We start from the raw sequence: 27,374 nt of genomic DNA on the forward strand, positions 1-27,374 counted from the left end.
AATTTTATTTCTGACTGTAAAACTTGTGGGGGTTCCAGTGGATCAAACCACACTGCTGCAAGCAGTTTATCAAAGGCACTGTTCCCTTTCCTCAGGACATTTAGATGGGATATTGGGAATGAGGAATTGTTCCCTGGCAGGGTGGGCAGGGGCTGGCACAGGGTGCCCAGAGCAGCTGGGGCTGCCCCTGCATCCCTGGCACTGCCCAATTTCAGCTTGGACAGGGCTGGGAGCAGCCTGGGACAGTGGGAGGTGTCCCTGCCATGGCAGGGGTGGCACAGGAGGGGCTTTAAGGTCCCTTCCATTTCAAACCATTCCAGGATTCCCAGGCACCAATAACCCTGAGCCACAGCAAAGACTAAAGCAGAAAGGAAAAGAACCTCTCATGACAGGACCAAGGTGTCAGAGGTTTGGCCTTATTTGGTTATTTTCCTTTCCCCATCCCATCTTCCCCACTCTTCCTAGAAATGATGATAACTTTGGCAATACTTCATCCCAGCAGCTGTTCAGCTCCTACCAGAGCAGCACTGCTCCTCAAAGCAGATTGTAACAGCTCAAGAACAACAGAGCAGAGATCCAAAGCTGGAGATCCAGTAATGCCAACAGTTTAACCACAACTCCAGCCCTTTGGAATGCACCAGCCCTGCTACCTGAGCCATGTTTTGCTTGGAGCAGTGCAAACCTGAAGCAAACAGGAGCTCAGCTCAGGTAAAAGCCCAGTGCAATTCGTCTCAGTGCGTGTGCAACATCTGGATTTGAGTCCATGTGTTTTTAGAAGCACTTTTCCCTAAAATTTTCTTGGAGAAACTGCAAAAGGCCAATGGAATTGCTGCAGTCCCAGGTAACAGTGAGGAAAATGGAGGAGAACAGGGATCTTACCAAATCCTGGGGCACCGGGCAGAGCGAGGGGCGGCTGCTTCATGATGGGCGGCAGCGCGGCCGGGAGCTGGTACCCCTGGAGCTTCAGCTTGATGAGTTTCATAGCTATGGAAAACTCCAAGGGATCCATCCTCCCATCATTGTTCATGTCAGCTAGAGCCCTGCAAAACACAGTGTTTGCACAGTTACAGCCTGCAGTGAGCAACTTCAGGCCCTGCCCCAGGAGCAGGCTCACATGAGTGGGGATATTCGAGGCTGATGAAGGGGCTGGAGCCTAGGAGGGGCTGAGGGAGCTGGGCAGGGGCTGGAGAATCCCTGAGGGAGCTGGGCAGGGGCTGCAGAATCCCTGAGGGAGCTGGGCAGGGGCTGGAGAATCCCTGAGGGAGCTGGGCAGGGGCTGCAGAATCCCTGAGGGAGCTGGGCAGGGGCTGCAGAATCCCTGAGGGAGCTGGGCAGGGGCTGCAGAATCCCTGAGGGAGCTGGGCAGGGGCTGGGGCTGGAGCAAAGGAGGCTCAGGGGCCCTTGTGGCTCTGCACAAGTCCCTGCCAGGAGGGCACAGCCGGGGGGGTCGGGCTCTGCTCCCAGGGCACAGGGACAGGAGCAGAGGGAACGGCCTCAGGCTGGGCCAGGGCAGGCTCAGCTTGGACAGCAGCAGCAATTTGCCCATGGCAAGGGAGCTCAGGCCTTGGCAGGGGCTGCCCAGGGAGCTTTGCAGTGCCCAGCCCTGCAGGTGTCCCCTGCAGGTGGCACTGAGTGCTCTGGGCTGGGGACAAGGTGCCCATGGGGCACAGCTGGCACTGCATGGGCTGGCAGGGCTTTGCCAGCCTCAGGAATTCTGAGGTTCTCACTAATTTCCACCCAAAATTATACCAGGCTAAAACTAACACACTATTTAAACTTAAGAGCTCCTTGATTTCTTTCTTAGGGTGACTATTAAATATTTTTGAAGTTGCTTTTCAACTCTTGGAGGAATTACAAGGAAGCATCCAGAACAAATGCAGCTGCACAAAAACTTTGCAAAATCCCACCAATGAAAGCACAGGGTCCTGAAACAGCACCACAGAGAAGCAAAGCACTGAGTCTGCAAATCTGCACTTTAGCTCCACTTAAAATAAAACATTCTTTAAATCTGTGACTCCCCTCAGCACTGCTCCATCTGGGAGTGTGCAAATGTGTTTTCAATTAAACAATAGCACTCAAGATGAAACATTGAGCCTAGGCCTTGAATAGGCTTTCAGGGAAAGGAGTCTGACTTAAACAGTCTGCTTTTTGTTCCTTGCCTTGCTAGTTAAGAAAACCCAGCTCAGCAGGGAATAGGGCTGGGAGCTTGCAGGGAGAGAAGCAGGAGGAAGAGTGTCAGTTCCTGCCACTGCACACCAAAAACCCCCTGAGTAAATGCACATCACTAACAGAAACAGCTGTACACTTCCTTCTGAGCACCATGCTTACTGCTTTGCATTCCTCTGAAGAATTAAGAACAGATTTCAGCACTGCAACAATACACATTTTGAAGTTCATGCATTTACTTCTGTGTCATGGGTGTGGCCCTGGGCAGTGTGGCTGAACCAGAGCTTCATTTCTGATCAAATTCCTCTCAAGGAGAGTTTTTGTGCAGCTAGGTGGAAAGTTATTCCAAAAGTACCCCAGTGAACTGACAGCTGTTTGTAACTGATACACAAGGAGACAGCCAGGTAAAGGCAGTGGCAAAATGGAAATCCTCCCACTCCAAAAATCCCCAAAACTTGAAAACCCCCATGGAGAGGCAGATCCCAGCAGGGAGCAGCACAGGTTTAGATCCCCAGCAGCATCACAGACACTCCAAACCTCTCCAGAAGTCCTAAGGAAGGATTTCCAGGGGTGCAGCTGCCTTAATCCACCAGTTCTGATGCCAGGGGGCTAAATAACAGAATGAAAATCTGGGAGAAGCATTTAGAGCAAGTCTGGAGAGGACACTGAGACACAGATACTGATATCCTTCAAAAGCAGGTGCTGCACCTGTGCCTGCACAATGCTGAATCCCAGAGTCCCAGCCTGGTTTGGATGGGAAGGGACCTTAGAGCTCATCCCATCCCACCCCTGCCATGGCAGGGACACCTCCCACTGTCCCCAGTGCCCAGCCTGGCCTTGGGCACTGCCAGGGATGCAGGGGCAGCCCCAGCTGCTCTGGGCACCCTGTGCCAGGGCCTGCCCACCCTGCCAGGGAACAATTCCTCATGGCCAAGATCCCATCCAGCCCTGCCCTCTGGCACTGGCAGCCATTCCCTGGGTGCTGTCCCTGCAGGCCTTGGCCCCAGTCCCTCTGCAGCTCTCCTGGAGCCCCTGCCAGGGGCTCTGAGCTCTCCCTGGGGCTGCTCCTGTCCAGGTGAGCACCCCCAGCTCTCCCAGCCTTTCCCATAATAGTCTTACCAGTGGCTTCTACACCTGCAAATACTTTGATTTATAAGATAAAAACCTTTTATTAATTCTATTAGACCCTCAGTGGGTTCTCTCCCTGCCAGGAAAATGCAGGAAGAGCAAAGATCACCCTGTAGGAACCTTGGCTCTCCAGGCACCATTTCCTGCTGGGACACAGCAAATCTCTGCATCCTCCATGGGAAACATTAATTCCCCAGCATTCAGAAACTCTGATGTGCACCAGTGTCACTGCTCTCATTGAACTCCAATTCACATCAGCAGCTGTAGCTTTTCATTCAACATCTGACCTTCTGTGAACCCCTTTACTCTACACCAACAGCTTCATTATTGAAATTACCAGCACAAACATCAGTGCAGAGAGTTCTCTGCAGCCCCCAGAATTTCTCCAGTTTTACAGAGTGCAAAGAAAAAGCAGCTTTTGTTTGACAAACTCTTCCTGCTGAAATAGGATACATTTCCATTCCTAGTTGCAGAGGTTGGTGTCAGGCTGCTGGATTTTACTGTGCTGCTCTGGAACAAGCAGCACCTGAAATGCAAGGAGCCAGCAAACACCACCTAATTCCACTCATTTCTGCTCCTAATGGAATTGGGACAATGTGGTGCCCTTGCATTTGTTTCATTTGTGGCCTGGCTGGAACCAGTGCAGGGTAAATGGATTAAACATTGACTAAATCTTTATTATCTTCTGCAGGCCAGGCCTGTGCTTGTATCTGACACAAGAGCTGCAGAGGGCTCAGCACCACCCAGGGCTCAGTGCTGACAGATCCTTCCCCATGGATCTTTTCCTCCTCCTTTCTCTCATCTTCTCTGCAGAATGAAAAGCCAGCTTGATTGCTTTTGCATGTATGAGGTGCAGAAACTGAACACAGGCAGTATTCCCATCAAACATGGGAAATTAGCACATGCTAATTAGCACATACAAACATGCTGTAATTAGCACACAGAGCCCCTATCCGTGCAAGCAGCCCTGTGCTAAGGCAGGGATCACTGTGCAGTTCCCAAATCTGCACTGATCCAGCTGGAAATGGAGCAATTCCCCCGGGCTTGCACAGGCCCAATGTGGCACAGCTCAGCCAGCAGCAGTGAGCAGCACTCAGGTCTCTGTGCATGCCTGTGCAGGAATTGCCAGAATTATCCCACTTTGCCTCCCCTTGGACACAGATTCAGGAAGGTGGGGAGGGAAGCAGATGTGAGGAACAAGGAAGTCACCCAGTGACTCTGTGCTGACAAAATGAGTAACCCCAAAAGCATGGAGAGCAGCTGGCAGTGATTATTTCAGCTCTCCTCTCATGCCCAGCCCACACAGGAGATGCTCTGAGAGGCCCCATTCCTCAGGGCTCTCAAGAAAGGCAGATTATTCTGCTTAAGCACAGTTATCTCCCAAGCCACTGCAGGCCCAGCTCAAAGCCCAATTAGAGGCTTCTTAATTGATCACCAGCCTGGAGGAGTCTGGAGCTGCTGAAGGGCAGAGCAGCACAGAAGCTGCCATGGCAGACCATAATACTTCACTCCTTTGCTCACTGAGACTTCTTTTCTGGCATGAGGAGCACAAGGGCCACAGGAATTCTCAGTGTTAACAAAAGCTGCTGTTCTGAAGGAATCCTGGGGACGTTTTTCTGGGCTCAGAAGGGAGGCACTGATCAGATTTATTCCCTGTGTCCCCCAGCTGGGAGGGACCCTTCAGCAAACTCAGGCCAGGCTGTCCTCCCACTGCCACAGTCAGCAGGAGCCAAGATCAGCAGAATGACCAAGGACAGGAAAGCACCTCCAGAACAGCACAGACAGACAGACAGACACCTCCTCAGGGACTGCCCTGGACCCCTGGCAGTGCCCAAGGCCAGGCTGGGCACTGGGGCTGGGAGCACCTGGGACAGTGGGAGGTGTCCCTGCCATGGCAGGGCTGGCACTGGGTGGGCTCTGAGGTCCTTCCCAGCCCAAACCAGTCTGGGATTTCTCAGATCAGAAAATCAATTTTTTTTTGACAATTTTTGACAAGTTTTTGTAAACAGTTTTACAAGTTGTACAAGTTGTTTCAACTCAGAATTACTTTCCTTCCTTGAGGACTCCTGTGGCTCCCCTTCTCTCCCAGTAACAATCAAATGCCACCTCCAAAAGCCCAACACTGATATTCCAAGAGCAAACACTGATGGAGGAGCAGCAGCTCCCATCTCTCAGAGATTTCAGGCTCATTACTCCAAAACTCCCCCTCCAAAGTACTCAGGGATCTGTATAAAGATTTTTACTTAAATATTTACTTCATTTAATTCAGAGATGACTGAAAAAACGAGTGAGACAGAGAGGAAGGAATGTCCATGAGCTGCTTTATGATTTAGAAAGGCAGCCTGAGTAAGTTTTAGTTCAGCTTCATTAACAAAAATGTGCAGGTCTTGTCTCTATGACAACTCCAGAGGGAGTGGAATGATTCCCTTCCTCTCAAGAGCCTGGAAAAGTGAGTAATTCAGAGAGGAAGAGATCCTTAGTCAGACTATTTACAACTGTTTGGATTTGTTAACACCTATTTAAAGCCAAGGCCTATGGAAGACTTTTGGAGAAAGGATGTCTTGTTTAAGACAAAACTTCTTTCCTTGTTTAATTCAGAGGCAAGAGAAGTTCCAAAGGGACATTTGAACACTCACTGAGGCTTCAGCAAATACAACAACCAGTCCAGCTTTGATATTTGTAAGATGAAGATAATCAGAAAAGAAAATAAGCTCTTTATTTAAAAGCCATGTAGGTCTGGGCATGCAGGTTTCAAAAGCAATAAAACAATTCTCCTCTTTCTCCTGTCAGAGCAGAATTCTGCCTTTACCAGTCCTTCACTGCACTAGAAAGTTTTTGTAGTGGCAATGAACTCCTTCTGAAATAGCTCACAGAGGAAAAGGGAACAGATTCCCCCAAAGTTCTCTACCCCTTACCCAATCCACAATGAAAACCACTTCTAATTCTCTCTGTCTCACACCAATATCTGTGCTGGTAGTAATATCATTAATGTATACCATGAATAATCATAGAATTATGGAATGGGATGGGATGGAGGGACCCTAAATCCCACCCAGAGCCACCCCTGCCATGGCAGGGACACCTCCCACTGTCCCCAGTGTCCAACCTGGCCTTGGGCACTGCCAGGGATGCAGGGGCAGCCCCAGCTGCTCTGGGCACCCTGTGCCAGGGCCTGCCCACCCTGCCAGGGAACAATTCCTCATTGCCAAGATCCCACCCAGCCCTGCCCTCTGGCACTGGCAGCCATTCCCTGGGTGCTGTCCCTGCACACACAGGTCCAGGTCTGGCAGGCTCAAAGCAGAAATCCCTTCATTCCTGCAGGAAGATCTGGCACTGTGGCAATGTCTGTGCTGTGGAGTGGGCACAGATTTGGACCTGGCTGAACTCACCAAGGAGGGACAAAAATTTCCAATTTCAAGCTTTGACTCCAGCTCCAATGGAAACAGCCAATGTCAATCTTCATTTTTGTAACCAACACTCCAGGTCTTGCCTAGGCTCTCCCTGAGCAGATTTATCACTAATTACTGTGCTTAGCAATTGTACAATTGTATTGTAGTCAGTTTAAACAGAGCTGAAAGCATTTAGCAACTTGAAATCAGTGTTTCAAACTGCCAACTTCCAAAATGCCATTTGCTGGGACAGCCCAGGCCCATCGGCCTCCTGCTCACCTGGGGACAGCTGGGGACACCTGGGGACACCTGGCCTGGGGCCAGCCATTGCCACCAGCACCCCCAGGGCCCTTCCCAGCCCCTGTGGCCCAAGACTGGAGAGCCCCACGGGTTGTGGTGGCCTCAGGGCAGGGGCCAGCACCTGTCCCTGGGGACCCCCACCCCCCTGACCCAGCCCAGGGGAGCCCTGGATGCAGATCCCCCGTGAGCAGGGCTGGCCCCAGTCAGAGCCTGGGGAACCCCAGGAGAGCCCAGCCCCAGCCCCAGCCCAGCCCCTGTGCCCACCCCACACTCACCATATCTGTGCTAGCACTGGCTGAGGTAACCCAGATTGGAAAAAAAAGTTCCTGGCTTGATCACCTGTAAAATAAACAGGAGATGGCTTTAGCTCCAGCTCCAAACAGCTGGCAGAGGGAATGGGGCATCAGGAGGCAAAACCAGCTGCAACAGAAGCCCAGCCCATGCCATGAGTGATGAGCATGGACAAAGCACTAAGAAAATTCCATGTAACAAAACAGAGCAATGAACAGGAGGCCTCCTATTGCCTTTGAGACCAAAGTTTGATGAAAATTTATTAGGATCAGTGCAATCCCTTGATTTGGAGCTTTGCTTCCCCCTGTTTCAATCAGTTCTGCATTTGGATCTTTCCAAGAGGTCAACCATGCTGATGTCAGTGCTACACAAATTGGATTTCTAAACCTGATTTCAGTTAAAATGACACAGCTTTATTTAATCAGATCTTTTATTTATCATAATATTAGTGTGGTGAGCTGACCCCAGGCACAAAGAACCCATCACTCCCTTCCACAGCAGGATGGGGAATAGAAAATACCAGAAAGTAACAGGAAAGCTGGGGGTGATGTGGCAAAATATGAGATATAAAATAAGAAATGGGGCTGATGTGGAACAATGAGATTAAAATAAGAAATACCTGTTCAAATTTTCTAATTATTATGCCCACATGTCTCCCAGGCAGCTCTGCACACATTTAGGCTCCCTGGTTAAGATTTAACTGAACAGGATGAGAAGTGGAAGCTGTTTGCTTACCAGTGATAAATCCAGCAGTTGGTTTCAGACTATGGAACTGTTGATCATGTTTTGCTCTCTCCTCCACAGTAATAGCCCAGATATCCAGGTTGCCTGGTTCAGAAGAAATGGAGAAATGACATTGAGAAACATTCCCTAAAAATACCAGCCTCTTTTCTTTGTGAGTGTCATTATCTCCTCAAACAACCCAAGGGTGGGAGGTCATTTGCCCCCAGAGCACTCACAGTTGAAATTCCAGTTCCTTTACTGCAAAGGAGCCTCTTCCCCCATCATCCCATCTGACCTGCCCACAGGGCAGGGAAATGGGAAATCTCAGCACTGAGATTGCTCTTTGTAACCCTTCTGCAGATCAGCTGCAAAACCCAAGTCCCAGATGGATTCCCAGGATGTGAAGGGAATGCAAGGAAGAGGAACTGTTCATCAGAGCTGAGTGACAGGGATGGGGTCAGGCCAAAGAGGGGAAGTCTGGCTGAGTTTTACAGCAGGAATTGTTCCCTGGCAGGGTGGGCAGGCCCTGGCACAGGTGCCCAGAGCAGCTGGGGCTGCCCCTGCATCCCTGGCAGTGCCCAAGGCCAGGCTGGGCACTGGGGACAGTGGGAGGTGTCCACTGATGAGCATCCCAATCCAAACCAGTCTGGGATTCTGTGCTTTCATGTGAAGAGCAAAAAATCCTGTCCCTGCTGCACTGCCAGGGCCCAGCCTGGCCTTTTCACTGCATTTCCAGATGCTGCAACTTCCCCTGCTGTAAATGAAGAGATTAAAAATGTGTCACTTTTGTTCTAACCTAAACAACAAAAGGGGTGGGTGATGGGACAACAAGGCAAAATCTGGCAGTGATACCACCCAAAGGCATCTCCTGCACCTTTCAGCACCTACCAAGTCCAGGAGGCCTGAAAGGAAAAAACATCTGCACTTGTCCAGTGCAGCTGGAGCAGGATGAGGGGGTGCCCACTGCCTGAGAGGCCTGGCTGGGCCTGGCTGTGCCTGCAGGGCCAGAGGCTGGGGCTGGCAGGGGTGGCTGCAGCCCCAGGGCTCTGGGCTCTCAGCTGGGAGGTGTCTGCAAAGCAGCCACAAAGCCCAGGAACCCTCAGCTCAGGGGGATGCACAAACACTTCCCCAGAGAAAACCCTTGCAAAGGAACGTGTTTATGCCAAGTTATTGCACACAGGAACAGCTCAGAGCACACCAGAAAGCACTTACCCCCAAAAGGTGTTGGAAACTGAGCCATGGTTCTGTCACTTTTAGCTTGTTAATAGATGCCTGGAAAAGAACAAATTATTTATTCAGCACAGTATCTTCCATTTTCCATATGTTTTCTGTATGATCAGTTACTACAGAAGAAAAGAAGGCAGTGAGGAAGCAGGATTGTATCAATACTTCCCAGACCAACTGGGACTTCCAAAACTCAGTGTCTCATTTTTGCACATCTATGAGGGCACCTTCCTCCCAGCAAACAGCTACATTTCATTCTGCTCCAAGGATGGCCTCAGAGCAGCCTGGAGTTATAGATAATATTTCTTTATAAATGGAGCTGGAGTGAGGGCAGAGCTCAGCCCCACCCAGGGATGCTGCTGCAGGCTCCACGCCTTTCCTGAGTGTCACAACCCCTGCTGCTGCTCAGGAGGGGAACTGGCTCCATTCCAACTGCTGCAAGCCACCATCAGTCAGTGATCTGGGGTTTATTCCTGGCAGCAAATGCCCTGCCCTAAATTAAATTCAATGAAACCTCCATGTCCCGCTGTGTCCCCAGCCCTGAGGAGCAGCAAGGGCCCAAGGGGCAGAGGGAGGGCAGAGGAGCTCCAGGAGAGCACCACTGGCTCTGCCAACAAAGGCACCACACAGGCTCCAAATTTCATCTGCACACAGAGAAGGAAAACCATTTTTCTTGCTGCACACAAAGGCTGCCATGAGCTGCCTGAGCCAGGGGACAATGGCCAGCACAACAATGAGCCATGGCCTCTTGTCCTGGGAGATTCCACTCGTGTCTTCCAGGCAACAGCAGAAAGGCAGGGGGGAACAGAATCAGGAGAATCTTTTAGGCTGCCTGAACAGCAGCAGAAATTTATCAATATCCCTAAGAAAAGGCATTCACTTGCACCAACAATTTCCTTTTGTCTGAACTCCTGTTTGCTCCCCTCCCCATCCCCCTTTCACACTTCCCACATCCTCCTCTGGCCTCCAACTTGGGAACCTCCTGTGGATCCCCTCCCCAGTGTCCCCTGTGACAGAGCCCTGGCACTTGTGCCAGCCAGGCTCCCCAGCAGTTGGAATTTGGGGAATGAGGGACACAACCCTGACTCTCTTTCCTCCTCATTTGGCCAAGCACCTGACCCCAAAGCCCTGTGCCCCGGGCCAGGGCAGCAGCTGATGCTGCTCCCAGGGGTTAGCCCAGGATTTCAAATTCCAGGTGCAGAGATCCAAGGGTTCAGAGCAGCTCCCTGAGCTGTGGGGCTCTCCCAGAAGCATTCCTGAAGGGCTGAAAGATCAGCACTTTTATCTTTGCCTGTTTGCTTCTTGTTCTCTGCTCTGGGAAAGAACTCACAGATGCTGCTGGGTTTCATGACTGCAAGGAAACCTTAAGGGGGAAAAAAAGAGGAAAAAAAGAAGGAGAGAAAAAGGAGAAGGAGGAAAAAAAAGGAGAAGGAGGAAAAAAAAGGAGAAGGAGGAAAAAAAAGGAGAAGGAGGAAAAAAAAGGAGAAGGAGGAAAAAAAAGGAGAAGGAGGAAAAAAAAGGAGAAGGAGGAAAAAAAAGGAGAAGGAGGAAAAAAAGGAGAAGGAAGAAAAAAAGGAGGAAAAAAAGGAGGAAGAAAAGGAGGAAGAAAAGGAGGAAGAAAAGGAGGAAGAAAAGGAGGAAGAAAAGGAGGAAGAAAAGGAGGAAGAAAAGGAGGAAGAAAAGGAGGAAGAAAAGGAGGAAGAAAAGGAGGAAGAAAAGGAGGAAAAAAAGGGGGAAAAAAGGGGGAAAAAAGGGGGAAAAAAAGGGGGAAAAAAGGAGGAAAAAAAGGAGGAAAAAAAGGAGGAAAAAAAGGAGGAAAAAAAGGAGGAAAAAAAGGAAGAAAAAAAGGAAGAAAAAAAGGAGGAAAAAAAGGAGGAAAAAAAGGAGGAAAAAAAGGAGGAAAAAAAGGAGGAAAAAAGGAGGAAAAAAAGGAGGAAAAAAAGGAGGAAAAAAAGGAGGAAAAAAAGGAGGAAAAAAAGGAGGAAAAAAAGGAGGAAAAAAAGGAGGAAAAAAAGGAGGAAAAAAAGGAGGAAAAAAAGGAGGAAAAAAAGGAGGAAAAAAAGGAGGAAAAAAAGGAGGAGGAGGAAAAAAAGGAGGAAAAAAAGGAGGAAAAAAAGGAGGAAAAAAAGGAGGAAAAAAAGGAGGAGGAGGAAAAAAAGGAGAGAAAAAGGAGGAAAAAAAGGAGGAGGAAAAAGTAAAAAAAAAAACCAACCCAAAACCAAAACCGCAAACAAGCAAAAAGAAAACTAAAACAAAACCAAATGGGAAAAAAATGCCAAAAAAAAAAAAAAAAAAGAAAAAGCAGGAAACTCCAAAAGCAGAAGAAGCCCCCCTGTCAGAGCCCAGGCAGTTTCCATATGATGTGCTCCTTTTCAGCACAAGGGGAAGCAGCAGAGCATTTACAGGCTCAGCCCTTCAGGGAAGAGCCTCCTCCACAGCCTGCCAGGATTCCAAAGGAATTGAATTCCCCCTCTACCTTGGACACAGGGAGGGAGTGGGGAGTCTGAACAGCAGCCCCGTGCTGGATGCCAAGGAAAGCAGAAACTATTCCAAAGAACCTCCAGAGGGAAGAAAAAAAAGAAGAAAGTGAGAGAAAAACCAAAGCCAGCTGGGGGAATGGAGAGAAGGAGCAGAGAGCTGTGTCTAAATGTGAGAGGCTGAGACCCAAAGCAAAGCTGAGAGCAGCCAGAGAGACAGGGAAGCAAATGAGGGAAAGGCAAATCCCCCCCTGAGTGGAACACGCTGGGGTTTGCTGCTCACTGCTGATGGATCACCTGAGCTCCACAGGCACAGGGGTCACACCAGGGACCCCAAGGCTCTGCCCAAAGGCTGCACCAGGTCCATGCTGACCCAAGCTGCTCTGGGGTTCTGGTTTTGGAGTTGAAGGGCTCAGGGATGGAGAACATGTCTTATTTATCCCCCAAAACATCTGGCACAGTTGGTATATTATAAAATATCATATATATGTAAAGTATTGTAAAGCAAATAAAGCAGCTGCTGACCAATGAGTTCAGGAATGATTCAAACAGGAAGAAGGGGAGACAAGCAGGGGAAGCACAACTGCACTGTCAGTGGAACACACAGAGATCCCTGGGGAAGGCAGCCCAGAGCTCCCACAGCAGCAGTGAAACCAACAGTGCCTCCAAGGGTGTGTTCTGCACAGGAGGCAGGAGATGCAGCAGACACTTTATCCTGCTTCTAGAGAACACAACGAGGAACTTGGAGCTACTCACCTTTGCCTGTCAAAAAAGAGCAAAAAAAAGCCAGTGCTGCACTGGGATGTGCCAAACCAATCCAACATTAAACACATCCTTCCTACATAAATCCCTTCTCCCCTGAACAGCAGAGACCCACATCTCGTCCACAGGGTGGAAACCACTGAGCACTGGGGTCACTCACGAGTTCTGTACCTCCCAACCCTCCAGAAAAGGCAAATATTCCAGCTTGCAATTCCCAGGGTGGTGCCAACAGCAGCCACCCCACAGGTCCTGTCCCCACCAGGGCCAGAGGATCCCTGGGGCTGGCCCAGCCCTGCCAGCCCATGCAGTGCCAGCTGTGCCCCATGGGCACCTTGTCCCCAGCCCAGAGCACTCAGTGCCACCTGCAGGGGACACCTGCAGGGCTGGGCACTGCAAAGCTCCCTGGGCAGCCCCTGCCAAGGCCTGAGCTCCCTTGCCATGGGCAAATTGCTGCTGCTGGCCAAGCTGAGCCTGCCCTGGCCCAGCCTGAGGCCATTCCCTGGGAGCAGAGCCTGGCACCCCTGGCTGTGCCCTCCTGGCAGCGTGTGGGTGTTCCCAGGCCAGGGACAGCAGGGACAGATCAGTGCCACTGCAGGAGATCAATAATGGGAAATCCCACAGCACCATCCCACAGCTGCTCTCTGGGATTTCCCCCTGCTCGGGCTCCTTGGCCTGTGCTGCTCTGGGCTGCCAGAAAGGCCCCAGCTTGTGAAAGTTGTTCCATTGCCCTGAACACCTCTGGCTTCTGGGGCTTTCTGCAAAGCCCAAAAAGCCTGGGAGTGAAATCACAGAACATGAAATGGTGTGGGTTGGGAGGGACCTCACAGCCCATCCAGTGCCAGCCCTTTCCCTGTCCCTTCCAGCAGAGCAAACTCCACAAGCTCCCCATGCATGGCCTCCCATGGAGTCAGAGCACCGGGAGCCTGCCCCACGCTGGCCTGGGGGTGATGAGGAGAGCCTGGCACAGGGATGGAAAGGAACAACAAACTCCAGCAACGAGGAGGCACTGCAGCAGCACTTTTACATCAGCTACACCTGGGACTTTATCACCTGCACAATTATCTTTGGAGAGAATACATATATATATATATATATATATAAAATATATATAAAATAGACATAAAATATACATAAAATATATAAAAATATATTAAAAAGATATAAATATATATATGAAATATATATAAAATATATATAAATGAGAAACATTAGCTTACCCCCAGCTCTGAGTGAGGGAGACAAGGCCCTGCCCAGCCAGCTCAGCTCTCAGGGCTCTCCCTTCCATCTTACCCTGCTGTAGCTAAGCTCAGAAATACTTAAATTCTTGATCCTCACTCCAAGTTGTTTCTTCTCATAAACCAATACTCTAGATACAAGCACTGTTTTAATACATATGCTTTAAAAATATATATTTATATTTATATATATATATGTATATATGTATATATATATATATATATAAAAATATATAACTATATTAGGGTTTAAGGAATTGATTCCCCTTTACCTTGAACACAGAGGGAAGAAGAGAGGGAGTGGGAATATATATATTATATATATAAGGTTATAAATATATAGATAAAATATATTCGGTTATATATTAATGTATATTAAAATTAATTATAATATTTATAACAATATAATATTATAATATTAATATGTACTAAAATACATTTAAATATATATATAATCTAACTGTAACCTCACGAATTGTTCACATAAAACTAAAACTGAACCATGTAGAGAACAACTCCACATATATAAAATCCCAGACCATATCTAAATTTAAGTACTAATGTTTAAAGCTTTTACCTCAAAAAAATGAGGAGGTTGAAAATATCTCCAGTAAAAACATTTATTCATAGGAGTCAGACAAATATGAAAATTCCTTTCACAGTGTATTATGTATGGACTTCAAAAATATGGCTCAGAACTTTATTAGAGTTTCTATTTAAAGTTATCTGTGCTCTGCTGAGGCCATGTTTACAGAGAAAACTGCAATAAAGCCACAGGAGGTATAAATGAACAATAATTGAGCTATTTCAGTGCTGTGTCTTTATACAGACACATTTCACACAAGAAAGATCCTGGCTTTGTTTGCCCTAAAATGCAACCCAGCATTTCTATTCCTAAACAATTCCTCAGGAGATAATTCTTGATCTGAAAGCCAGAATTAATTCCTGAGGCCACTTATCAGTCACCTTCCTCCTCCGACAGGAAAAAAAAGAGACAAACTCAACCAGATAAAGTGCCAACATCCTCCAAGAACTCCAAATGACAACAAAATCCCCCAGCAGGACATGCCATGAGTGTCCCAGGCTGAGGGCAGCATTTGGAGCCTGCAGATGCTGCATGGGAAAGCTCTGGACCAGGAGCACTCAAGGGACTCCGAGGTTTAGCAAAGCCTGGCAAGTCTGGATCAGTGCTGGAAACAAAAGCATTTGGGGACATTCAGGGAATTCTGATCCTTGCTCTTTGGAGATCACATTTTAACTCAGTCACCACTCTGCAAAACTTGCCAGTTTCTGCTCCTTACAGCAATGACTGATAAAATAAAAACCTTCACAAATGTCAAGTCCTGCCATTTCTTCTATTTTGTACCCAGCACCCAGAACAGACTAACAAAGCACCTCCCCTCTGCAGATGTGTTTCAACACCTGTGGTAATGATCAAACTGCTGAGGAGTCACCTCTGCAACCCAGAAACATGGAATGGCTTGGGTTGGGAGAGACCTCAAAGATCATCTCTGCCTGACAGGAGCAGAGGGAACGGCCTCAGGCTGGGCCAGGGCAGGCTCAGCTTGGACAGCAGCAGCAATTTGCCCATGGCAAGGGAGCTCAGGCCTTGGCAGGGGCTGCCCAGGGAGCTTTGCAGTGCCCAGCCCTGCAGGTGTCCCCTGCTGGTGGCACTGAGTGCTCTGGGCTGGGGACAAGGTGCCCATGGGGCACAGCTGGCACTGCATGGGCTGGCAGGGCTGGGCCAGCACCAGGGATTTGGGATCTCTCACACATGGGCTCCTGCAGTCCCAGCTGAGCTGTGCCTGGATTGCAGCACCCTTCTCAAGAGGTGGCTGACTCTCATTTTAAAAGATTTAGCAGAGTGAAAAGCCAGTGGGTCACTCAACTGTTTCTAAAGCCCTTAATAAGAAATAAGGATCTTGGTTTATTTTCACTTTAATAGCTGTTGGCTTCATTGAGAACCACCAGACCCTGTAAAGGAGGAATTCCAGGAGTTTCTTAGTGCTACAATTTGTTGATTTTTTAAAGTTGCCTTTACTCACCCAGGTGCAGCAGTGACCTGTCGGCTCATTTTGTTTGTTTGGGGGAGTGTGTTAAAAACCCTCATTATCACAATGGCAGTGGGGAATTTCTGACTCCTCCTCCTTTAAAACAAGTACTGAACCCAAAAATCTGCAAGACAAGATTGGGAATACTTGCACACCTACAACAACCTTAACAGCAGCCTGACATTGGCTTCAAGAATGATCTGTGAAGGAGGACAAGGAAGTGCAGGGTACCCTGCTGGATGTGAGTGCTGTGTGCCCTGGATCTCACATCTGATTGATTTATGTCCCAGACCTGCAGCTCCCACAGCACATCCAGCAGAGCTGAGCAGGGCCTGGGGCCTCCCCGTGCCCAGGAGAGCCTGGGGGGGCTGGGGCTGCTCAGCCTGGAGAGGAGCCCCAGGGAGAGAGAGGGGCCTCAGCCCTGCCTGGCCCTGCCTGGCCCTGGGTCTGTCCCTGGGTCTGTCCCTGTGGCTGTCCCTGTGTCTGTCCCTGTGCCTGTCCCTGTCTGTCCCTGTGTCTGTCCCTGTGCCTGTCCCTGTGCCTGTCCCTGTGTGCAGAGGTCAGAGCAGGCCCAGGCTCTGCTCCAGGCCCAGCAATGGCCCCAGAGCCACGGGCAGGGCCTGAGCCCAGCAATTCCCCTGCACAGGAGGCACAACTTCTGCCCTGGGCAGGGACCGAGCTGGAGCAGAGCCCAGAGAGGGGCTGGAGTCTCCTCCCTGGGACATTCCAGAGCCACCTGGGCCCACCCTGTGCCCTCTGCTCTGGGATGGCCCTGCTGGAGCAGGGAGGTGGCACCAGGGACCCTCTGTGGTCCCTCCCAACCTCACCATCAGTGACTCCATGAACACCAAGAGAAGCAGGTAAAGCAGATGGGTTCTGGCATTTCCATCCCATCAACTGAAGGCAGTGATGCTTTATTCCCAAGCTGCTCATCCAGCTGTGTCCAGCTGTGTCCATGGCCCCAGGACCCCTGAGCAGTGGCACTCAGGACACTCTTGGAGCAGAAGAGGAGGGGCCAAAGCCTGGAGTCCAGCCTTGGCTGAGTCTGAGTGCTCTGTAGCCCCTCAGTGCCAGCTTTATGCTCATTTTATGGGAGTACCTTGTTCTAAGAGGAGTCTGAGAGCCACAGCACCCCTTTAACCTGGCCACCCTTAACTCTGGAACCCCAGCTTTGAAAGCTGGATCACTTCTGTGGCCATTCCCCCTTACCCCATTCTGATCTCTCCAGCCCTCACCACAAAGAACCTTGTTCCTTCAGCTGCTGCCTCTGCAAGAACCACCCCAGCTGGGTTAGAGAATAAAGAATTACATGGCTTTTTGCAGATTATCCCTTTCCTCATTCCTGCATCAACTCTCACACCTATCCCACCCATCTCAGGCCACTTTCTGTAGCAAGGAGGACACAGCTGCAGCACATCCAAGGCAAGAACACCATGGAAATACTCTGGGAAGTGGCTGATGAACTTCTTCCCTCCCTCTCCCACAGATGCCCATGACACAACTCTGCAGGAACTCCCATTTCAATCCAGCTGGATGTTTTTAAAGGAATTAGGGCAGCCAAAGGAATAGGCCAGAGCTGTTAAGTCTGGCTTGGACAGCAGTGGTGCCTTCCAGCCCAAGATTTAATCACTTTTAGGCCTGACCTAATCCCCCATAGCTGTGCTGTGAAAATCCACGTGTTTGTCTCAGCTTTAGAGCTGACCCTTTGAAATGGGGACAATAATAAAAAAAAGAAAATCGGTTATTCTTGAGTTGTTTCACTTCACCTTCCCCATTCTGCCACTAAGTAACAGCTCTGCTGGGGGAAGGGTAGGAAGGAAGAAAAAGCCCTGAGTCAGCACAAGGGCTGAGTCAGGGAGCTCAGGATGTGCAGCCCATTCCCTGCCCCCTGCTCCAAGCACAAGCAGCAGATAAAAGGTCTGGCAGGGCAGGGCCGGGCTGCAGCTGCTGCTGAAAGCAAAGGCTCTGTGCCCTGAAGGACTCAGGGAGGTCACTCTGGCCCCTGCAAGCAGCTGCTCTCCTGAACCCTCCCGGTTACATAAGTGCAGGGCTCTGCTGGTGCAGATCTGGAAGCAGATTTTCAGAGTCATTTCCTAGGAGAATTATTCAGCATCCAGCAGCTCTTATCAGCATCTCAGGAGCTGTCAGCCCTCATCACCTCTGCCTCAGGCAGCTCCTCTCTCCCACCCAAGGACACTGGGCTCTGAATTTGCTCCATGCTCTGCCTTCTCAGCTGCTGCAGGACACGAGGAGCTCTTCAGATGCACAACCAGAATGTAACTGAGGCATTCACAGCAGTTGTCACTTCTGTCACCCTCCTCCTGGGCACACCTAGCCCTGCTGCTCCAGCACTGGTTGGTCACAGGTGGCCAAGAACAGCAAGGGTCCAGCAAACAAGAAACAGCAGCTTTATAGGGAAGAAATGCAAATGTTGGAGAAACAGACACAGAAACTTCCTGGGACAGGTCAGGCCCTTGGGCATTTGTAAAAACAAGGGATTTCCTTGCTCTGCAAGGGGGGCTGAGCAGGCACCAGCTCACAAGGAGGGTCAGGGACTCTCATAAAGCCTAAACAAGGAATTAAACATGGTAAAATTCCATTGCTAGAGCTCCTGTCTCCTATTTAAAATCTCCCTCCAAGGAGATGAAGCAAAAAGGGCTCCACTGCATGAGACAGGGCCTATCCCAAGCCAAGGGTTTCCTGGTTCCATGAGATCAATTCCCTTCTAGAACCTGTTTGCACTCAAGAGCAAAACCATCCCAGGTGTGACCACAAAAGCAGGCAAGTGGTACATGCAATGGGATAAGGGGAAAACAAACAGTCTGCAAGACACAACACAAACTGCAGACACATCTAGAACAGGCACACATACATTCCAAAAGGCACAATCCAACTGAAAGATCCTATTTCTAGATGAAATCAACTATTAATTGATTGCAAGTACATTCTAATGGCACCAAAATAAAAATGTGTCAGCTTTCTTTCCAGGTGCCAACCAACTGTGCTTTCCCAGCAGCTCCACTTAAACCAGGCTCCAGCAGCTCAACCACAACTGGAAAAATTTCAACCCCTGGCTGGGGTAAAGCAACCACTGAATGTTTTGGGTTGGAGGGACCCTAAAGCTCATCCTATTGCACCTGGGCAGGGACACCTCCCACTGTGCCAGGTGCTCCAGCCCCAGTGCCCAGCCTGGCCTTGGGCACTGCCAGGGATCCAGGGGCAGCCCCAGCTGCTCTGGGAATTCCATCCCAGCCCTGCCCACCCTGCCAGGGAAGGATTTCTCCCAGCATCCCATCCAACCCTGCTCTCTTCTAATGCTGAGATACAAGATCAGGAATAATCCTGCTGGATGCATTACCAGTGGGAATGGCAAGTTCAGACACAGCAAAGAAATGAGCAAAACCAGACACAAACCGAGGGAAGACTTCCCATGGATTTCACTGGACTTGAGGGTGAGGATTTATGGAATAAGATTTCCCCAAAGCAAGCAGAGAGTGAGGTTCAGGTTTGTCTCTACACAGAGCTACAGCCAAGGCAAGAGTTTCTTGGGACAAGAGCCAGATTTCAGCTCCAGCTCTGCCCCACAGAGCAGCCCTGAACACTGAGGATGGCTCCAAGTGACCCCAAGTTCCAGCTCCTCTGCATTTCTGCCAAGGGCTGGGAATCATTTCAGGCCATGCTGGAGAGAACAAGGATGTGCACACAAAGCCAAGAACTCCAAGGAAAAATCTAGATATGGAAGACAGGGTCTTCTTAAAAAACAACAAAAAACATGTATCAGCTAGGGAAGAGATCTCATGCTCACTGTAAAGTACTTGGAGCTGCTCTGGAGGATGCAGGCTGGGGGAGAAGCACCATGTGCACTGACATTTTCCATGCTGGCTCTGAAAACTTTGTTATGATCCTTCTCTAAATGAGCCAGGAAGTCTGGACAGTTAATAACACTGCAAAGAGTAATTTTCCTGTCCTGAAATGCTTTAATACGTCTTTCCAGGATAAAAATTCCTTTCCTGCCAGAGGATAAGAACATTAAGGCTGTTGTTAGTGCTAATGGTTTATTTACTGTAAGTCACAAATCTGTGGCATGGGGAGGTTTGTTTACTGTAGCTCACAAATTTCTCCCCTGTGGCTACTTCAAAAGTCAACTGGTTTGCAGTTCCCTGTAATCAGGAAAATTTGCTACAAGGTTGTGGGGCAGCCTTGCACTGGGAAAAAAATCCAATTGCAAAACTGTAACATGATGCTGATTTCCCAACATAATAGATCTAAAAAACCTTTCAAGTTTGATTCCAGAAGAAAGCCAAGGCAGCTGTGACAACAAACCTCCTCCTTAAAAGCCTCACATTTGCAAGTTTTGACCGTGCTGCCTGATAACCAGTGCCCAAGTACACCCCCAGATTGTTCTCCTGGGATGTCACAGCCTGAGCCTGCTCACTGCCACTGAGCTTGGTTCCTGCAGAGCCACCTGAACTCTGCAGCCCCAGAGAGAGTCCCCAAATCCCTGGTGCTGGCCCAGCCCTGCCAGCCCATGCAGTGCCAGCTGTGCCCCATGGGCACCTTGTCCCCAGCCCAGAGCACTCAGTGCCACCTGCAGGGGACACCTGCAGGGCTGGGCACTGCAAAGCTCCCTGGGCAGCCCCTGCCAAGGCCTGAGCTCCCTTGCCATGGGCAAATTGCTGCTGCTGTCCAAGCTGAGCCTGCCCTGGCCCAGCCTGAGGCCGTTCCCTCTGCTCCTGTCCCTGTGCCCTGGGAGCAGAGCCCGACCCCCCCGGCTGTGCCCTCCTGGCAGGGACTTGTGCAGAGCCACAAGGGCCCCTGAGCCTCCTTTGCTCCAGCCCCAGCCCCTGCCCAGCTCCCTCAGGGATTCTGCAGCCCCTGCCCAGCTCCCTCAGGGATTCTCCAGCCCCTGCCCAGCTCCCTCAGGGATTCTGCAGCCCCTGCCCAGCTCCCTCAGGGATTCTGCAGCCCCTGCCCAGCTCCCTCAGGGATTCTCCAGCCCCTGCCCAGCTCCGTTCCCTGCCCTGGACACGCTCCAGCCCCTCCAGGGCTCTCCTGCAGGAGCAGAACTGGGCCCAGCCCTGGAGGGACCCCAGCACAGAGGGACAATCCCTGCCCTGCTCCTGCTGCACAGCCTGGGGCTGATCCAAGCCAGGATGTTACCTTTTTTCTCCCCCTGCCTTTGCTGAGGAAAGTGAAGAGATGAAACACAGTAAAGAGAGGTCAGGGAGAGGAGAGCCAAGGAATGATGAAGAGCAGGAAGGGCAGGACACAGCAACTCCCTGGTATCAACACAGCTCATCCCTGTCCTCCAACTCCCCCAGCTCTTCCAGCACTGCAGTCAAAGCTCCCAAAGGCTGAGCTTTCCCAGGTTCACACCTCTGGGCAGAGATCAAACCTGCTCAGAAGGTGCTACACCCACCACAGAGCAATGATCTGAAGACAGAGTTTCCTTTAGGCTCTGGCTTGCCTTGACAGCAGCTTTGAGAGAAGCTTTCCCTGATCTTGAGCCCAGACCTCCCTGAGACAGCTCGAGCTGTTCCTCAGGTCCTGTCCCTGCTCACAGGGAGCAGGGATCAGTGCCTGCCAATGCCAGATCTGAAAGGTTTGTACAATTTATAGCACAGGAGGAACAAGTGGCACAATTTATAGCTCATACTTGCAGCAGTGCATTAAACCAGACAATCCCAGCTCATCCAGGTGATTTCAGAAGCTGCTGCCACTCCTGACTGTGGAGCAGGATTCCTTTATTTCTCCATCTGGCTCGTTAAAAATAGGGGCAATCTGCCTTGGCAGCAGCCTTGTGGCTGCAACAGGAGATGGCTCCAGGGCACTGCTGCAGCACCAAGCCCGTGCCCAGCAGGGCTGGGGACAGCCTGAGGAGCAGGGGCTGTCCCAGCTGGCACTGCAGGCAGCAGGAACTGCTCAGCTCCTGGCTCAGCACAGCGTTCTCCACCAGCTGCCAACTGCCAGCATCTCCAGAATAACCTCTGCACACTAAAAATACATCTCTGCTTATTCACCTCTGAGCTGAGAGCTCAAAATGAAAACTGGCATTCTAATGATGAATCTACAACTTCATCAATCAGCACCTTCTGAAACAGCAAGCAAGAGTTTGTGGCAGTCACTTGGCTGCAGAAGTGTAACCTAAAGATATTTTATTTATTTAGGAAAAATTAACTTGTCAATATTTCAACTATTCCAAACCACCCTATACTGAAGCACTTACAATCAAACCTTCATCAGTCAAAAAAAAAAAAGCCTTTCTCAAAATCAACAGTGAAGTTGCCAATTCTCCTGGAAAGTACCACAGGTGTTTACTGGTGCTTGAAGTGAAGAGAAAACCCAAAATGAACGTGCTGGGGTGAAGAGTTGGCTGCTTGGAGAGGAAGGAATCTGAACTTTTGCCTCAAAATTAACTTGCTCCCCTTTGGGGAAGGGAAAGGGTAATAACACTCAAGCACCAGTGAGTGTGGAAAATGAATACACAGAACCAGAGAATGGTTTGGAAAGGACCTTAAACTCATCAACTCAACTCATCCCCTGCCATGGCAGGGACACCTCCCACTGTCCCCAGTGCCCAGCCTGGCCTTGGGCACTGCCAGGGATGCAGGGGCAGCCCCAGCTGCTCTGGGCACCCTGTGCCAGGGCCTGCCCACCCTCACAGGGAGGAAATTGTTCCTAATATCTGATCTAAACCTGTAGTTTTTCAGTGTGAAGCCATTCCCTGGGTGCTGTCCCTGCATGCCCTGGAAATTGTCTCTCTCCAGCTTTCCTGGGGCTCCTGCAGGCCCTGCAAGGCCACCCTGAGCTCAGCCCAAAGCTTCTCCTGTGCAGGTGAACAATCCCAGCTGTGCCAGCCTTTCCTCCCAGCAGAGCTGCTCCATCCCTCTGCCCATCCTGGAGCCTCCTCTGGGCTCTCTGCAGCAGCTCCAGCTCCTCCCTGGGCTGGGCCCAGGCCTGGGGCAGCTCTGCAGGTGGGAAATCACCTGAGGGGGCACAGGGACACAATCCCAATCCCAATCCCAATCCCAGTCCCTCTCCTGACCCCAGCTGGGGCTCAGCCCAGGGCAGGGGGCTCAGGGCTGGGGCAGGCCCAGCTCTCCCAGGGCTGCTCCCTCTGCTCATCCCAGCCTGGGCTGATCCTGGGGTTGCCCCAACCCAAGTGCAGCACTGGGTAATTTCCTAAAGCAGAACCAAGAGAGGCCCTGAAGGTGCCCAGCATTCTCCAGGTGACAAGTTCAGTCCCCAGGCTGTGACCAACCAGACCAGGCCCCATGGAGCACGTTTTACATCAAATCCACTTTGCTTTCTGACAGAAATTGATAATTAAGTACCTGTAGAGATAGAACTACATGAACATGCCTCAGTTCTCATCTGATTAAATGCTGCTGCTGACAGTTTGAGAACCCAAGCACTCAGCACTCCTCCAAATGTTCAGCTGGACTGATGCAACCTTCAGGCAGGAAACCCCAAATTATGCAAGAAAAAAAAAATCCAGTAAAAAAAGCACCACTTCATATGTTTAAAGGAGGAAACAGCAGCAGCAAATAATCCTCAGCTAAGGTCCTCAGCAAGAGATGCCCTGACACTCTACACTGAAGAGGCCATTTACTCACACACTTCTGTTCTTTTCTCCTTTTATTTGTAGTTCTCCAGCAAACATTATCCATGACAACTTTCAGGAGCTCTATATGGCAACAGCTCATGGCTTCCAGCCCTGTGGAATCCCACTAATGATTTCAATGAAATGAGGACAAATGAAGGAATAACACAAGTATTGGGGTGTATGTTTGTCTATGGCCCTTTTAATCATTGCTTGGACAGCTGGGAATTGGAATGCCTGAGGAGCAGGAAGAAAGGAGAAAAACAACCCAAGCAGCACCTCTTGTTCCTTCAGGGCATGAACAAAGGAGAAAGATTTTTGAATTGGGCCCAGCAGAAAAATCAGCATCTTCCAATCCTGAGATCATTCCCTCAGCCTTCTGGAAGGTTCCTGTTTAAGGCTTTCAGGGCCTCCCAAATCCTGGCAGCCAGCAGCCAGGACAGGGTCAGAGCACTTCAAATCCCTCAGGAACTGGAGGGACCAGCTGGGACAATCAGGTTGGAATGAGGCAAAGAAACAGAGCAAATCCTGCAGCCTGAGGAGGAGATGCAACACCCCAGGATAACGTGCACCAGAACCTGGCAGGGAGCTCTGGGGACACTCCCAACAACCACCATGGAAAGGAGGCAAAATCCCTGAAACACACACAGGCATGGCAGAGCTGAGGCCACAAAGCCCAGAAGGAAGCCCAGAATCCCAGCAGGATGCACTGGAGGGACCCTAAAGCTCATCCCACGCCAGCCCTGCCATGGCAGGGACACCTCCCACTGTGCCAGGCTGCTCCAAGGCCTGGCCTTGGGCACTGCCAGGGATGCAGGGCAGCCCCAGCTGCTCTGGGCACCCTGTGCCAGCAGCCCAAATTGGGCTACCAGAGGACTAAGTTTTGTGTTTTGCTCACCTACTTCAGAATCTGGAGTCTTCTTGGGTTTCTTTGAAATTCATTTCATTGCTGGCAGCTCAGGAAGCTGTTAGAGCACTTTGCAATAAAACCTGCAGAATATCAAGACCCATCCAAACACACCTGCCTGAACAGGCAAACACCACATGTGGCTTCCCCCAGAGCCTGGAGAGAACATTCCTAATAAATCCTGCAGGGATCCAGCATGAAGGGCATGAGGCACCCTGCCCACACCCTGGGGTTCAGGCTGCTTTCCCCAAAGACTAAAAAAGCTTTGATTAGAAAAAGAAAAAAAAAAAAAAATCTAAAAAAAAAATCTAAAAGCAAAACTTTTAGATTTGATATTGCAGGGGACTGCACATGGGAATTCAATGGAAGCCTGGAAAACAGTGTGTGTGACAGAAGAATTGATCTGCTCTGGAAAACAGCAGTTGCAGAGTATCAAGCCCCAGTAACACACAGAAATCATGTGTGAATGGAGCATTATGAAAAAAAAACCCCAAAGAGCCTGAGGGGGAACCATGGATGTTCCAAGCAGGATCTCACAGTTGCAAGTGAGATTTAATTTGGTTTCAATGCAAAGTTCAGTGTTTGGAGCCATAACAAACTCACACCAGCCTCATTTTTAAATGCTTCTCCCTAGACTGGGCAGACTGAACAGATACACAGAGATCTAAGGGGGGGAAAAAAAATAAAGAGCCATAACATTAAAATGTAACAGCCTGGCCAAAAATATGAGTAACCAGATCACAGTGCCAGAGGTCAGAGATCCAGCAGCACTGCTCCTGCCAGCCATTGAAAGGCAGCAATAAAGGAGCCCTGCAAGGAGGCTGGGAGCCAGCACCGGCCCCAGGGACAAAGAACTTCACACATTTTGTTCAGTTACCTTGCCAAGAACTTCCCCACTGTATCCAACACCAACCACTGAATCTGCAAGGAATATAATGCTTCTATAGCAACCAGCTGTGGAGATATTTCTCAAACAGGACAAATTGGATACAAATGCCAAATACTTTCCCAAGTAATTTAGCCTATTCCTAGTGGGAGGAGAACACTCTGGTCACTGCTGTGATCCAAACACAGTGTAAATCTGAGTTCTGAGAACTCAGGCAGCTGAAAACAAATCTGATAACCAGGAGCAGATAAGCAGACACCCAGGTGTGCACTTCTGTTAATCTGCCAGGACATGACTCCAGCAGCCTCTCTCCTTGGGAGCAGCAACTCCATGAGACTTTTCCACACTGGTTACACTCCCCCCACCAACAGAGCAACTTCACAAATATTTCCATGTCCCTTGGAAGAGTTCACCAGGGAATCTTCTGGGGAGGTGAAACAGTCACAAAACAAACCAGCTCTACAGTGGCACCTGCACATGAACCTCAGCAAGAGAGGGGAGGGGTGGAGCGTGTCCAGGGCAGGGAATGGAGAATCCCTGGAGGGGCTGGAGAATCCCTGAGGGAGCTGGGCAGGGGCTGGAGAATCCCTGAGGGAGCTGGGCAGGGGCTGGAGAATCCCTGAGGGAGCTGGGCAGGGGCTGCAGAATCCCTGAGGGAGCTGGGCAGGGGCTGGGGCTGGAGCAAAGGAGGCTCAGGGGCCCTTGTGGCTCTGCACAAGTCCCTGCCAGGAGGGCACAGCCGGGGGGGTCGGGCTCTGCTCCCAGGGCACAGGGACAGGAGCAGAGGGAACGGCCTCAGGCTGGGCCAGGGCAGGCTCAGCTTGGACAGCAGCAGCAATTTGCCCATGGCAAGGGAGCTCAGGCCTTGGCAGGGGCTGCCCAGGGAGCTTTGCAGTGCCCAGCCCTGCAGGTGTCCCCTGCAGGTGGCACTGAGTGCTCTGGGCTGGGGACAAGGTGCCCATGGGGCACAGCTGGCACTGCATGGGCTGGCAGGGCTGGGCCAGCCCCAGGGATTTGGGGGTTCTCTGTCTGAAATCTGGGCCCTGTAACCCCCAGAACAGTGCAGGGATCTGGCTCTCACCATGCTGAGATGAAGCCACTCCTGCTCGAGGTCTCTTGATGTGCAGAGCCATAAAAAGACCCAATCTCCCTCCTGCAGGCCAACTGGCACCTCAGCTGAAGCATTTTTCTCAGCAAAACAAGAACAAGACAACCTAAGAATTTGTGTGTGTGCCTTCCCCTAGCTCAAACACAAACCAGCAAACCTCCATGTAACTTGTAAAAATAAGGAAAATCAAGTCTAGTATTAGGTTCATGTACATCAGCCCAAGTGCCCATCTTTGGAATGCTTATTTTAGAAGTCTACAAATCAAAAAAGAGGTGGAAACCACCTAACTAGGTAACAGCTCTCCTTCCTTCTATCACAACAAGGCTTTGTTTCTATTTAAATCTTCACAGAATAAAGTTTTTAATCTTTAATGAGAGACAAAGCCAAGCTAATGCAAGATGGAATTATTGGTAGGATGTGTTCACCTGGTTTCATAATGCTGTATATACAGGGATAACACAGAACTCCACAGGTAAATGTTTGAAACCCCAGCATGGTTTGGGCTGGGAGGGACCTTCAAGCTCATCCACTGTGCCAGGTGCTGCAGCCCCAGTGCCCAGCCTGGCCTTGGGCACTGCCAGGGATGCAGGGGCAGCCCCAGCTGCTCTGGGCACCTGTGCCAGGGCACAATTCCTCCTTGCCAAGATCCCAGCCAGCCCTGCTGTTCCTCCATCTCCTGTGTCCTGTCACGGTGTGCTCCTGACAAGTGCCTCAGCTGGGATGGAATCCATTTCCCCCTTTGCTCAGCTCTGCTCACCTGGTGTTTCCCAGCTCCCCTCCCCACCCCAGAGCCTGGCTCCTGGTGGGATCTCAGCTCCTTCACAGAAATCCTGGAGAATGGCCCCAGCTGGGGCTGCCCCTGCATCCCTGGCAGTGCCCAGGGCCAGGCTGGACACTGGGGACAGTGGGAGGTGTCCCTGCCATGGCAGGGCTGGCCCTGGTTGGGCTCTGAGGTCCCTCCCAGCATTCAGGGAGTGCCAGAAGAGCCAGGGCAGCCCCCTGTCCATGGCTGGCACAAAGCAGACCCTGCTGGTGCCACACTGAACTCAATCAGAGCAGAGGCAGCCTGGGAAGCTGCATCCTGCTGGATCCAGGTCACCTGCAGCCTTCTGCCCTTGCATTTA

The 27,374-nt window shown here is 50.5% G+C and overlaps 1 protein-coding gene across 4 annotated transcripts in view; it reads right to left on the bottom strand.

Annotated features, from left to right (window-relative positions):
- ITSN1 (intersectin 1) overlaps positions 1-27,374 on the bottom strand; it is a 117,800-nt gene that overhangs the window by 80,161 nt on the left and 10,265 nt on the right. For all 4 annotated transcript variants that reach the window (XM_077192746.1, XM_077192741.1, XM_077192732.1 and 1 more), the window contains exons 2-5: positions 9,210-9,269; positions 8,010-8,102; positions 7,259-7,322; positions 880-1,040 (exon numbers count right to left, since the gene is read on the bottom strand). In XM_077192746.1, the coding sequence (XP_077048861.1) occupies positions 880-1,040; positions 7,259-7,322; positions 8,010-8,102; positions 9,210-9,237 (346 nt within the window). In that variant the 5' untranslated portion in view covers positions 9,238-9,269. The remainder of the gene's footprint in view (positions 1-879; positions 1,041-7,258; positions 7,323-8,009; positions 8,103-9,209; positions 9,270-27,374) is intronic.

The sequence above is a fragment of the Agelaius phoeniceus genome, chromosome 2 (genome assembly GCF_051311805.1).
Source record: "Agelaius phoeniceus isolate bAgePho1 chromosome 2, bAgePho1.hap1, whole genome shotgun sequence".
Lineage (NCBI taxonomy): Eukaryota > Metazoa > Chordata > Aves > Passeriformes > Icteridae > Agelaius > Agelaius phoeniceus.